Here is a 15434-nt window from a genome sequence, read left to right as displayed (position 1 = left end):
AAGAACCTTTTACAACATTAACTTTGACGGTGAGCTAAATATTTGCATGAACTACTGGCTTTGGGCCGAGTTTGTGAACTGTTCAGCCTCAACTGAATTTCACCAGGACTGTTCAGCATTAACTGCTTTTAACCTTGTGTCTTTTTGTATTCTGTGAACATTTTGTTCACCTTGTATTCAAGCTACATTATCTAGTATCGCGTTGTTTGTTGTGAGATTTGCTTTACCTTTTGTTCGGTTACCCTTCATTTTAAAGCAACAATTTGTTTCTTTATTTTTGATTGCACACCTTTGTGTGCTGCTATCTCATCTTGTATCATCCTGTTCTAAATAGCAACTATAATTACTCTGATTTATTCCGGGAGTGTAAGTGGTGAATGCCACTTAATCCGAATCGTGTGACGTTTTGTTAGTGTAGGCCTAAAGTGAAAGCTTGTGTGTCTGAATGTGCATTGTCAGCGCTCGCTTTGTGTTGTGGGAATCTTGACATTTACTTGGAGAAATCCGTGTGCGTTTATGATATACTAGAACTGTTGTCTTGACTGCTCCGGATACTCATATTTCCGGATTTTGCTTGCTTTATTATTTACTGCTGTTTGTTACAATATTGCACTTCGTCCTAATGTCAACAACATCAAACACTGTTCTCCGTATAGGGCATGTAAATATTTATCATTTAGTCAACAAAGTACATGATGTCTGTGTATTGCTAAACCAGCAACCAGAGCTGGTACAGCTCTTCGGTGTAAGTGAAACGCGTCTAGATTCGCGTATCTCAGACAGCCTTAATTCCGAATTATTATTCGGTTTTACGACGGGACAATGCACGAGTAGGCCTAACAGGCATCGCTCTTTATGTCAGTCCATTGCTGGGATTGTCAAACGTAGAACTGATCTTTAATATGAACATGTTGATTGTATGTGGTTGGAACTAAAACATGACAAATCCTCTCCCTTGCTTATTGGCTATGTGTATCGTAACCCTGCTGAAACGTCAAGGTGGATTGATGATGTTGTTTCTATGATGGACAGAGTGAAGGCTCGTGACGAGAATGGTGAGGGCCCCAAAGGGGGGGTATCATCACGATCACGGGAAGGGAAATTTTAGCTTTCACGATCACAGTTACCTTGATTTTTGTTTTCACGATCACAAACACCTTGACGAATAGAGGATCATAGAGTGATACAGCTGTGAAAAATGTACGTTGAAAATAAAATGCTTTGCAATAATGCCCATCACGATTACGAAAACAAATGATGATCACGATCACGAGACTTGATTTTTGTGTCATCACGGATCACGGGCAAAGTCCCATCACGATCACAGAAATGGAAATTTCGGCAATCACGGTCACAGAAAGGTCAAAAAACGCCAATCACGATCACGATTTTAAACCCTTTGGGGCCCTCAATGGTGTATTGCTTGGCGATTTTAACATTAACCTACTCAGGCCTCAAACAACGTGGTGCTCAACCACTGCTCTGTTTGGTCTTCATCAGCTGGTTAAAACCCCTACAAGAAAAACAAATACTTCATCAACCCTGATTGATCATATTTACACTGATAGTAAGAATATCGTTGCAAATGCGCAAGTAGTACATTCCAGTTTTAGTGACCATCATTCTGTTTTTTGCTCGATTTTTCTTAGATTGCCAAAATCACGTCATAAAGGCCACACAACAATCGAATACAGAAGTTTCAAGTATTTTGATGAATCTGCCTTTTTCTTTGACCTTAACCAAGCGCCATTTTATAGCGTATTCAATTGCAGTGACGCAGAGGGCGCTTGCAATATTTTTCACCATATTTTGTGTTCAATAATTGATAAACACGCACCACTACGTCAGCATAAAGTGAAACATCCCAGCCCCCCCCCCCCCCCCCTGGTTAACCTCAGACATTATCGAGGCTATGGCGATGCGTGATTATTTTAAAGAGCGCAACATGGAAACAGAGTATTAACTGCAAAAAATAAAGTTTTGGACACAGTGAGACAAGTAAAGGCAGAATATTTTAATAAACTGATTTCTGAAAAAAAGGATACAGCTACAATCTGCCGAGCAGTGAATGAAATTCTTGATAAATCTAGGAAGGGATCAACCAATTCTCATTCACAAATATCTCCAAATGATTTTAACAAACACTTCATTTCGCTGGCAGACAACCTAAAATCTTGTCTCAATCAGAATAATTCCCTTGATACGGATGATTGTTTTGAAAAATTAAAAACATTCTGTGGACACAAGTTGACTCAAACTGACACGTTTTCTATTCCTCCAATCTCAGTGCACGAGGTAGGAAAACTGGTAGAACAAATGGCGAATAAGAAGTCAATGGGTCCAGAAAAAAAATCCAGTCAAGTTGCTAAAACTTGCTTTACCTTACATTGTCGATTCCCTAACTTATGTTTATAACCTAAGCATACAACAAAACGTGTTCCCTTCTATTTTAAAGTGTGCAAGGGTATTACCACTTCCAAAAAATAAGGATCTTACAGACCCAAACAACTTTAGACCTATTTCCCTCTTACCTGTTATATCTCAACCCTTAGAAAAGCACATACAAAAACACCTACTGGCATATATGGAACAAATGAATCTGTTTCATCCTTTTCAGTCTGGATTCCGCTCTAAGCATTCCTGCCACACCGCCTTAAGCTCTTTATGCGAGACTTGGCTGTCAGCAATAAACAAAGCAGAAATAACGGGAGCGTTGTTTTTGGACTTTAAGAAAGCCTTTGACATAGTAGATCACTCACTTCTACTAAAGAACTTAAAGTGCTATTTAAAAAAACGACTCCGCCTGCGCCTTTTTTGAATCGTATCTTTCAAAACGGAAACAGTATGTATCCTTTAACTGTAAAACTTCGTCAAACGCGTTTTTCAGGATTGGTGTCCCTCAAGGGTCTGTATTAGGACCTATCTTATTCTGTATTTATATAAATGATTTACCCCTTCATGTGTCCGATGAAAAAGTTAGATGTGAGTTCTTCGCGGATGACTCTTCTGTTCACACCAGTCAAAAATCTTTGGAATCCGTCAACTCTTCTCTTCAAACAAGTGTGAATGAAATCACTGAGTGGTGCGTTCCTAATGCAATGACCATTCATCCGATTAAAACAAAGAGTATGGTGATAACCACGAGACAAAAACATCAATTAAGTCCTTTACAATTACAACTGTCAATTGGTTCAACTCAAGTGCAGCAAGTTAGGGATCATAGTTTATTGGGTGTTACTATTGATCAAGAGTTGAAATGGCAAACTCATTTGAGTAATATTTGCAAATTTGTATCAAAACATTTGTACCTGTTATCAAAATTAAGGCATTACGCAGATTCTGCAGAACTCAAAACGTTCTATTACGCCCACATAATGCCTCATATAAACTTTGCATCGACACTTTGGGATAACTGCAGTGATGTTCATTTAAAAAAGACTCAATTCCCTGCATCGCCGAGCTGCAAAACTTATTCTGCATGATTTGAATAGGTCCACGGATGATAAACTAAAGCTCCTGAATTTCCTCCCCTTGAAAGATCAGTTGACGTTAAACAAGGCTGTGTTCATGAATACATATCTAAATGACGACTGTCATAAATATTTGCAATCACATTTCAAACATGCCACAAAAAGATATGGGTCCCAAAAAATCATCCCTCCTATACCTCGCATAGACCTCTACAAATCGAGCTTAGCCTTCTCGGGAGCGTTTCTTTGGAACTCCTTCCCCCAACAGATAAGAAATGCAACTTCAGTGAAAATGTTTAAGAGACAGTCACGTTCACACATCATTCGTGAATGAAATGTCTTGTTCGATTGTTATTTTGTTAAACATTTTGTACTAGTGTTAACGGATGTGTAGCTGATCGGAGCAACTTTATTCCCAAATGAAAGGTATAACTATGTCAATGTAATTTTGTAATTGTTGAGTTCTCCTTATGTAATTCCTTAAATGCACATTGTGTTGTTTTCCATGCAATGCATTTCTGTATTTTATATGATTGAATTTATATTTGTAATGTGCGTCTGTCTTTATGTGTTGTATAAAGGACAGGTTGGAAGAATAGGCTTTGCCTAATACCTTTATCCTGTTGTAATAAAGTTCTGAGTATGAGTCTGACTATCTCTCTCTCTCTCTCTCTCTCTCTCTCTCTCTCTCTCTCTCTCTCTCCGGTCGTCAGAAATATTGACCTAAGCAAATCCGTGCCCACGAAGGACGCTGCAAGGAAAGTGTGCATTCCAGGAATGACACCAGAACAGCTAGCAGCCTGGGCACACAGCACAGAGCCGGTGCCGAAGGTGGAACAGGTCACGTTTCACGTTGGCATCAACACCTGTGTTCATTCATCTGTGGCGGTAACGACTGACGCGTGGAAGGATGTCGTGACATCACTGAGACTGGCATTCCCCTACGCCAGTCTCCGTGCATCATCCATTATTCCCGCACGAGGACGCTCTCCATTGAACGACGTCATCAACCCGTCAAACAAAAACTTGGCTGTGGTATGTGAACGTCTGGGCGTTGTTTTCGTAGACAACACGCCTGTTTTCATCACTGCAAATGGGGCACCCCGCATGGCCCTGTATAGGGACAGGATCCACCCCAGCCCCAAAGGAACAGCCAAACTGGCAGAGACATTGTTCCCCGCCCCCAATCGTCCAGCCAGGCGACCTGTCCACTCTAAGGACGAGGCCACCTTCGCCCTCCAACACTCCTCCATAAAGCGACCTGCGCATCCGTCCACCAACCCGAAAACCTTCTCATCCCCCCATTATGACTCTGATTTTCCTCCGTTATCCCAGCAGCAGTCACAACACTACTCATACCCCCCCTCCCAACCTTGCCAAATGGACAGGTCTCCTCACCCTCCTGTGCCTCCTTTCTTTCTTCAACGCCACGAATCAGCAGTCACCACCGCCCACCAATGTCCACGTGGCGCCACCCCCAGGTGCCTTCCCTAGCCTTCCAAATCCCGGGGTTTCTTTTGAGGAGCCAGTCTACCGGGCCGCCGTTGACCCCAGGAGGTACGCACGTCCTCGAGAGGACAGCTATCCTGTGGGTGATCACGGTGCAGCTGATCGCCACTTTCCCGCTCCAATGTCTGGTGCTCCGTACGGCAGTGACCCTGTTCAGCGCCTCCTGCCGCCGCCTGTCCACCCAACTGTAATGCAGGCTTACCTTAACTACATGCAGGCTTGCCGTTTGCAACAGCAGTTTTCTGTGCCTTACTAGTATTGAACAGTGTCTCGGAACTACTATCACAAACTACCTCGCAACCAACATAGCGACTCCTCTTAGAGTGTGTTTGTGTGTGTGTGTGTGTGTGTATATGTGTGTGTGTGTATATGTGTGTGGGTGTATGTGTGTGTGTGTGGTCCAAGCTGGCATTCTTTGATTTATCGTGTGTTCACTCAACGGAAAAGTGTCATTGACAAACCTTGAAATCTTCTGCTGGTGCTTTTGTTTTTTTTAAAGAATCCTGGTGACACTTCGTTGTGCTAACGATCTAGTCTCTGCTTACATCGCGTGCATCTGAACAGACTTCCTTCTGGCGTTCATAATTCTACTGCTAATAGTGTTTGTCGCAGAGAAGTGATAAGAAGACTGTTACTGACGACAGATTTTCCGTGCTGATCGGCTTTTCTACTTGTTTTTTCCCTTCTTTCGTTTACCGTGCGTTTTTAGTAGTTTAATTTGTTTTGCTTTTTATTATTCTACGAGATAATACTCACTAATATTCTTTTGTAGAGATTATTGTTGTGTTTTGTTCATTTTATGACTGTGTCTATGAATTCCTGGCCCGTGAAAGATGGTCTCAGAATTGGGCATTTAAATATCAATCATGCCATAAATAAGCTGGATGAGGTAGCAACTATTCTACTCAATTCAGGCAAATATTTTCACATTTTTGGTCTCTCTGAGTCAAGATTAAACAGTAACATCACGGATGCGGAAGTTAAGATTGAAGGATATAATGTCGTACGTCGAGACCCTACATCAACACGACAAACTGGTGTGCTAGTTTTTATTCACGAGTCTTTATCATTTCATAGACTTCATCACTTAGAGCAACATTCAGTTGAAACAATATGGCTAGAATTAAAATTGCCTAAATCAGCACCAATATTGATAGGTTTCTGCTACAGGAATCCAGCTGAACATATTAACTGGTTCGATAATTTTGATGATATGATGGACGCTGTCAGTCTTGAATCCAGAGAAATTATCCTTTTGGGGGATTTTAATCTTGATTTAGTGAAACCCAACAAATGCTGGATGGAAAGGTTATCCCTGCATAATTTACAACAGTTAGTAACGATTCCAACAAGAGTTACAGCTACCTCCTCTACGCTTATAGACCATATCTGTGTGTCAACTCGAGCTAACATTATTGAAACCTCAGTTCCAAGTTTTAGCTGCAGTGATCATTTTCCAGTGTGCCTCACGTGGTCGAAAAAAGGGATTAGAATCCCAAAACGAAAACATAAATTTATAACATATAGGTTATTTTCAAAACTTGATCAGTTGTACAAATTTTTCAATGATTTATAATTATACTGACCCCGACGAAGCATTTGATTTATGGTACAACTTGTTTATAAAAGTATATGATAAACATGCACCATTTCGAACCTCTCGTGTGCAGCAACATCCCAAACCTAAGTGGCTTACAGGCGACATTCAACATGCGATTGATTACCGCGATTTTCTTAAACGTAAGGGAAAAGAAGAAGAATACAGAAAACAGAGAAACAAAGTAACGTCCATGAAACGTCCAGCTCATAGAAAATATTACCGTGAGCTCGCTGCATCCAGTTCAAAACAAAACTCAAAAGCCATCTGGAAGGTGATCAACCAATTATCTCGTAAAGATACAGTAAAATCTTCCGTTATTGATATACCTGCTGATGATCTGAACATTCATTTTACTTCTATTGTTGACAAAATAATTACAACTGATAGATCGAAACAGAATAATCTGGACAAGTTGAAACAGTTTTGTGATTCAAAAAATATTACCCATAATTTAGACATTCCTCTGCTATCTGTTAGCGAAGTCTTCCATTATCTGTTGTGCTTAAAACAAACAGGTACTCGTGGTTTGGATAATCTTGATGGGAAAATTCTGAAGTTGTCTGCCCCCAGAATCCCTTACATATGTTTATAATTTGTGCCTTGACAAATCCTACTTTCCCACCAAATTAAAGGAGGCGAAAGTAATCCCGCTATTTAAATCAGGTAGTTCTTCTGACCCCGCCAATTACAGACCAATCTCAAAAACCACTTGAAAAACACATATTTACACACTTGACCACTCATTTGAAGAAATACGATCTTATACATTCCAACCAGTCAGGTTTTAGAGAAAATCATTCGTGCCACACAGCATTAACAAACCTTCTTGAAAGTTGGCTTAGTAGCATTAATAATAATCAACTCTGTGGTGTCCTATTCGTCGATTTTGCTAAAGCTTTCGACGTTATTAATCATGAATTACTATTAAGAAAATTAGTTGAATATAGAATGTCACCCCAAACCTTATGCCTGCTCTCCTCTTTCTTAGCCGGGCGAGAGCAGTCTGTCTGCGTTAATTCAACCGTATCCAGCAAAAGACCTGTGTTATACGGGGTTCCCCAGGGTTCTGTCCTTGGACCACTACTCTTTTCCCTGTATATTAATGATCTTCCTCTTAGTATTAATGATGACTGCGAACTCTTTGCTGACGATACGACCCTACACACTACTGATAAAAAATTAGACAAAGTTTATTCATCGTTGCAGAACAGTGTAGATGATCTCATTCATTGGACGGAGTATAACCACATGAGTCTTCACCCTAAAAAGACCAAATACATGTTAATAACAACAAGACAAAAGAGACAAAACATACGAAACAATCCTCATTCCATATTAATTGGTAACGACACAATAGAGGAGGTAGGAGATCATAAAGTTTTGGGAGTAAATATCGATAATAATTTGTCTTGGGCCCATCATGTTCGGTCGGTATGTAAAACAATGTCGAGAAAAATATATCAGTTAAATAGAATTAAACACTTTCTTGATCAGCACTCAAGGTTATTATACTTTAACGCATATATACAAACCATCACAGATTATTGCTCAACCATCTGGGACTCTGCCAGTGCTAATATTTTAAAACCATTGTTTAGTTTACATAGGCGAGCGCTGAAACTAATTTTACTGAAACAATCCAGTCTTGTATTTGATGATTATAAGAAACTTAAGATTCTCCCATTAAAAGAAAGATTTAAATTAAATGAAGGCGTGCTCCTTCACAAAATACTTTCCGGCCGTGCACCACGAACTTTCGTCGCAAACTTTAAAGTCAAACCAAACCGAAAGTTTAACGTCCCAATTCCAAGGATAGATCTCTTCAAATCAAACTTAGCCTATTCTGGTAGCGTCCTGTGGAATTCTCTCCCGGAATTTGTGAGAGTCCCAATGAGTCTCAATACTTTCAAAAAACACCTTTCATTGTATTTAATGTTAAATTACGAAAAATCACAGTGATGGAAGACTTCGTTTAGTTATATTTTCATTTGTCCAAAGCATCAGTGTTCATTATATCCACACAAAAACACTCAAAGCTTTAATAACACATTTACTCATGCATGTGTATTCAGCATTGTTTTCACTATATACGACGCTTTATATTTGTGTATAATATGTAATGTGTAAATATTCATATGTTGTTGTTTTTTCTACCTTTTTTTCTACGTTAATATCCGTGTAAATATGTGATTAGATTAGTCCCCTCTCTGGGCGAGGGCTGGTTGAAAAAAAGCTCGTTGTATTGCTTATGCCACAACCCTCGAAAAATAAAATTTTATTTGATTTGATTTGATTTGATCTGTTTGCCTCTCTATCTCTTTCTCAACATTCTTTTTAAGGATTTTGTGCTTACTTATTTTCACTGTTATTCTATTTTTCTGTGTGTTCTTGTTGCTTGTTTTGTTTTATTGTTTGTGAATCAATTGTTTTGTTTGTGTGTTTTACCTGCTGCTTAGCATTTATTTTTGTTATTCTTCATTGGAATTGTGTATTAGATTTAGCCTTAAACCTCTATCTTTGCATTAAAAAAAGTTCCATCATCATCATCATCCTCATCATCCTCATCATAATCATCATCATCATCATCATCATCATCATCATCATCATAATCATCATCGTCATCATCATCGTCATCGTCATCATCATCCCTCTCTTTTTCTCTTGGTCATGTACCTATTAATCCTTACTTACCCTCCACACAGAATGCAATGTTACAAGCTTGAGTAGAGCCCAGCCTATAAATGAAGAAGTCGCCGCAGTTTCGCATGATGACCCGGTAGGGAAAGAAACAGCAGTTGGTCTCCTGACCTGTAGTGGCCCAGCTGGAGCATGCGCGTGCGATCTTCTCCTCGCCGACTTCTGGTGGCCCGTCTGTCAAGTCCAACCACACTGGCGCTTGTGTTCCGCAACTGTTGGGCTGTTGGTGAATATTTCAAATGTAATTTTATTGTATTATATGGGATTTATCATATCACGAAAGCTCATGCATTTCACAATAAAGCATATGTTTTGCACTTAAATGAAGAGAAGCAATATTGGCATATTGTTCCGATTTAACCCCCTTGAAGGGACGTACCATTCTGATTCATTCCGTTGGCCCCTGAACCTAACACGGGGCTGAATCGGGTCATTGTCGCAATATTTACTGTGCGACTATATGATTTAAACATTCTCCAGAAACTATAGCTTTTGTAGTGTTAAGAAGAACAAATCACACACATGCTATACTAACATCTACCAAGCTTCAAAATACTATAAACACGTCTTACCGAATAAACAAAGCCGAACATAACAGCAAGAGATAGTTGAATTACGACAGCCAATTGTAATAAGGAATAAAATGGTTAACCAACACTGCTCCTCCTTGACACACAGAATTAGGGAAGTAGCAAAACGACAGTTAACATATTGTAAGATTTTAATTTTGGAGATTATTGAAAGGCAGAACAAAATAAAGTTTGTCATCATTTTCACGAGTTTTCATTCACAAGCACCTGGGAAATAAATATCATGTTCCCCAGGCAATAAATCCCCGGTTACCATAGTTGCAGGAAGCAGGTTATACATGGATAATCAAAAGCAAACCCAATAGAAACGCTCGGGGATTCTTCGGCTCTTTTCATTGGTGTTTCCCCAGACCTAAACAGACGACACGACACTGCTTTGCAAAGTTCCAAAAACGAACTGGCAAACTGGCAAAAGTAAACAAAAAACAAAACTACTTCATGAAAGGTCATACATTCATCAAAAACAAATGAAACCTAGCGATATGTTCTGTCTTCTTACAGAGTCATGGAGTGCGTGTATCTGTGTTTCGATACACAGACGTTCGGAGAAACACGAACATCAAGTTCAAGTAAAACGACCCCTAACACACACATTTTGACCCGTGCACAAGACGTTGTATCGATAAACGAAGCACAAATAAGAAACAATAATAAAAGCAAAGAAAATAGCAACAAGATATGCAAACATCTAACAAAGCCGAGCAAGCAGAATGACAGGTCTAATGAAAAACAAAGAGGTACTGAGTAGGAAACAAAAGACGATATGCTCCCCCTCGGACCGACAAAAAAGCTGGTCTGTCAACAACCCATCAAACATCTTATAGTATCTGCAACACTGACTTAAACACGGATCTTATTCATATTCCTCAGTTTAAAACTTGCATTGACCTCAACACAGTAAGTGGGTATGGTGGCATCTGTAGCGTTGACCACAAAGCGGTCATATTCCTACGTTAAAATCTTGCACTGACCCTTAACACAGTATGTGGGAAGGCTAGCATCCGTACTGTTGACCAGAAAGCGGTCATATTCCCAGGTTAAAATCTTGCACTAACCTCAAAACAGTAAGTTGGTGGGTGGCATCCGCACGGCCGTTGACCAGAAAGCGGTCATATGTCTACGTTAACATCTTGCACTGACCTTAACACAGGAAGTGGGTAGGGTGGCATCCGTACCGTTGACCAGCAAGCGGTCATATTCCCAGGTTAAAATCGTGCACTGACCTCAATTCTCAGACTCCGTCCGAGATCTTGGCATCTTTCTTGATAGCGATCTCTCCATGAAACACCATGTTATGAAAGTCTGTCAGTCCGCTTACATTGAGCTTAAAGGCCCGGCAGGAGTATATAAGGAGCCTGACCTTCTGCGTTGGCAAATCATTTCAAACCTCTTGCAGGCAACGAAATACTGCTCCTACATTTTCTTTGATATCTCGGTTAAGCATGAGTTACGGTGTCAGATTTTTTGTTCACACAGCTAGTTTTCACACATTTACCGCCCTATGCGCTTAGATAAGGTTAATTCTCCATAATAAAGAAGATATTTGTAAACAAACATTTCAATGGGGATCTTGTTCAAAGAAAAGGGCGGAGTCAACACTCTCCGACGTCACAGATTTACACCATGCGTTCCAAAAATAGCAAAACACGTGGCATGCGGCAATTTGGTTCCAGAACATGCTGTCTCAGGTGCATGTGTATTTGTTACATCGGATATGAAGAAAGAAATGCAACTAACCTTTACCACCAGTTGTGGCCTTGATAGGGTATTCCTGTGGGGTTGGGATAAAGCTCTCTCACTAATTTGAGCACACAGTCGGGCATCATTTCTCGGTTAATGTTTACCCGTGTTGGATTGTCTTGATGTAAGGAAGACGTCTTTTTCGCCAAGTACAATGCACAATTCCAAGCACCGCGTCGGTCTAGCATGGACCAATACTTCTTGTAGAGTACTTTTCTAACGCCGGAATTCCTGCGGTGTGGCAATTGGCCTGTACCTAGCCACCTCTGGCGATGATTTGTCACACAAGGGCTGCAAAAACAAAAGGCACACTGGCCTACCCCAGAAGAGAGCCCTGTACTAGGACCCGTGTCTCCGCTTTCACCATCGCCTCCAGGATCAGATAACCACGTCTGCACCCTAACGGTATTACACACATGAGAGACAGCCTCTGTATCGAGGTCACACGATAATGGCCCAGCACCTCTTGGTACACAAGTCGAATCTTTTATTACACACCTTCGAGTTTCAAATGGCCACTGATTCTCAGTAAATAGTCTCCTTATTGCGTTTTCTTGGTCACTGTTAATGTTGAGAAGTGTTAAATCAAATTTCGCCATTTATTTCCACAGACAGAAAGAGATGTCAGTGCAATACAGCTTACAGACCGCAGCCTGGCCCTTACTAAGTTACTATCACCATCGGATGTTGGAATGTGAAACACTCAGGTTTTCCCGCCTTCATCTGTCGACAACACTGATTGTGTTAGAGGCTCTCGCTGGGTGGAATAACAGACCGTATTCCAAAGTATGCGTATACACAACGCAGATTATCACCGTTGACTTTGTCTACATGGTCCCGCTAACTATAATTACTGTCCCTGAAAGTGCCTCACAGGATGGGCAAGTTTACTTTCAAAACAGAAAGGGGTAATCTAAACTCGGTTTGTTCTAAGTGGACATGGGAAACAAAGGGACTCGGATCTTGGGTCGCCCCTGGCAACACAAATGGAAGAATCCAGGATATGCAAATGGTCTTCTGCAGTTTATTCCAAGGTGGTAGGGGGTTGAAAGGGGGAACGAACGGGAGGGGGGAGGGCGGAGGGGACAGTGGTCGGTGGAGCTACTATACTAAGACTGCAGCAATGGACTGGTGCTGTGAAATCATCACCCACACATTTCGAGGTACCCTCCCCCCTCACCATTCGGTTCACAAGCCTGTTTTTGTCCTTGGTCAGTTTGAAAATGATTGGTTTGTTCAAGTATTCCGCCAAAAAAATGCGCCAAGATTTCCCTCCTCATTTCAATGGCGTTTGACGCTTGCCCCACTCACTTAGTCAGAGTCTGATGCAAAAATTGACTCGAGAATTCTGTTCATTGACGTTGTAACGTACTAAACTTGTTTATTGTTTGCGGTGTTGGCTGATTCTGTGTTGTTTTTCTGCAATATCAGCGAAAGTACCATCATAGCGGTGACTGAGTTACAGCAACCAAGACTAAGTTTCATTTTGTCCGTTTGACTAGCCTGACATCTACAGCCTTGACATTGTTATTCTGTTTCTCTCTGTGTGACTGATTTCTTTGACACAAAGGTTCTCTGTGTGAAAGTTCAATTGTATTGTAAATATAAACAAAATACGCAATCAATATGCAAGATATCACAAATGTTCAGAAACGAAAATATGTGAAAAACTCTGTCGGAAGCTGTTAAAAGAAGAAATGCTGCTCGCACAGACAGAAAGCCAGATGGTAAAATTCAGTTTAGCGGTGAGAGAGAGGAAATTGATCTTATTTACGCCCAAGTTCAAAAGGTTAAAACATTTTTGGGAGAAGGAAATCCAAACAAAGAGCTTGTGGACACTATCTTGTGCTTTTTTTATTGACAAAAACATTGAAGCTGATTTATTAGAGCGCCCTGATGCCCCCGCGTCCCCAGTGCACTTTGGCCTGTTCGTGTTTACATCGCGTGCAACGCGTTGTGCTATTTTTGCTAAGCCCCGCCCCCTTTTCTGTTGCATTATGGGAGAGGCCGGATTGGCCGTGACGTGTTTAAGAGAATAGGTTCTATCCCCCCATACCTTACCGAAGATGCCACCAAGACCCTTGTTTCTTCCTGCATTCTTTCTCGATTAGACTACGGAAATTCTGTTCTCATAGGCTGTCCTCGGTCTGTCATCCACCCTTTGCAGTGCGTTCAAAATTCTGCAGCCCGACTTGTCTGCAAAGCCCCTCGGTCTCAGTCCTGTACCCCCTTGCTTAAGAAACTTCATTGGCTCCCTGTAGAGCTGAGAATCCAATACAAGTGCTGCTGTATCTGCTACAAAATCATATCTGGTTCAGCCCCATCCTACCTGTCTGACCTGTTCACACTCTACACACCCTCACGATCCCTCCGCTCCGCTGTAGACACTAGAATGTTCCGTCTATCTTCTTTCAGTCTCAAACACTCAGAGTGCCTTCTCCCACTCTGCAGCCGTTGCGTGGAACTCTCTCCCTTACTCAATCCGACACTGCCAAACTTTTTGTTCCTTCAAATCAAACCTTAAAACACACTTCTTCACACAACAATTTGATTAATTTTTGTTTCAATATGGTGCATTTTTAATCAGGTGTTTGAATGTTTGAATGTTTTGCCTGTGTTAGTATGCTTGCAGCTTGTATTGATGCACAGTGTTTCGTTGTTCACTTGTGTGTTGAATGCTGCTGCACATGCTTTTTCGCTTCGCTTTGTATGTAAATGTATGTTTTTTATTGTAAAGCGCTTAGAGAACGTCAAGCGCTCTATACATCTCCCATATTATTATTATTATTATTATTATTATTATTATTATTATTATTATTATTATTATTATTATTATGTGGGAAGGGTAGCATCCGTTCCGTTGACCAGCACGCGGTCATATTCCTTGGTTAAAATCTTGCACTAACCTCAAAACAGTAAGTTGGTAGGTGGCATCCGTACCGTTGACCAGAAAGCTGTCATATTCCTAAGTTAGAATCTTGCACTGACCTTAACACAGTATGTGGGAAGGCTAGCATCCGTACCGATGATCAGAAAGCGGTCATATTCCTTGGTTAAAATCTTGCACTAACCTCAATACAGTAAGTTGGTGGGTGGCATCCGTACCGTTGACCAGCAAGCGGTCATATTCCTAGGTTAAAATCTTGCACTGACCTTAACACAGGAAGTGGGTAGGGTGGCATCCGTACCGTTGACCAGAAAGCGGTCATATACCTAGGTTAAAATCTTGCACTGACCTTAACACAGGAAGTGGGTAGGGTGGCATCCGTACCGTTGACAAGCAAGCGGTCATATTCCTAGGTTAAAATCTTGCACTGACCTTAACACAGGAAGAGGGTAGGGATACCATGCAATGCGAGCACGTAAGACTGTTTACCATACCGTTACCGTAGCGTTGACCAGAAAGCGGTCATTTACCTAGGTTAAAATCGTGTACTAACCTCAACACAGGAAGTGGGTAGGGTGGCATCCGTACCGTTGACCAGAAAGCGGTACCATCCCGTCTCCAGGTAAGCATCACACAGGTGCGCGCCTTGGTATGGTGTCGTGTATTCTATCTGGCGTCGGAAGTCATCTATCACTGTGTGTTCTCCACCGTTGCACGTATCTACGGGGGGGGGGGGGGGGGGGGGGGGGGAACAGAGAGACAGATTGATAGACGCTCAGACGGACGGACATGCGAAAGAGAGATAGAAAAGAGAGAGAGAGAGAGAGAGAGAGAGAGAGAGAGAGAGAGAGAGAGAGAGAGAGTCAGAGAGAGAGAGAGAGAGAGAGAGAGAGACAGAGAGAGAGAGAGAGAGAGAGAGAGGGAGAGAGAGAAAGAGAGGG

General features: G+C 41.3%; 1 protein-coding gene across 1 annotated transcript in view; it reads right to left on the bottom strand.

Moving 5' to 3' along the window:
• LOC138954280 (von Willebrand factor D and EGF domain-containing protein-like) overlaps positions 1-15211 on the bottom strand; it is a gene marked incomplete at its 5' end in the record, with an annotated part of 67862 nt that extends 52651 nt beyond the window's left edge. The window contains 2 exons of the mRNA XM_070326163.1: positions 9271-9496; positions 15047-15211. Of these exons, the coding sequence (XP_070182264.1) occupies positions 9271-9496; positions 15047-15211 (391 nt within the window). The remainder of the gene's footprint in view (positions 1-9270; positions 9497-15046) is intronic.
• Positions 15212-15434: the final 223 nt, after the last annotated feature.

Source organism: Littorina saxatilis, linkage group LG2 (genome assembly GCF_037325665.1).
Source record: "Littorina saxatilis isolate snail1 linkage group LG2, US_GU_Lsax_2.0, whole genome shotgun sequence".
NCBI classification, from domain to species: Eukaryota; Metazoa; Mollusca; class Gastropoda; order Littorinimorpha; family Littorinidae; genus Littorina; species Littorina saxatilis.
The sequence above is the reverse complement of the archived record's forward strand: the minus strand, read 5'-3'. Positions and strand labels throughout refer to the sequence as shown.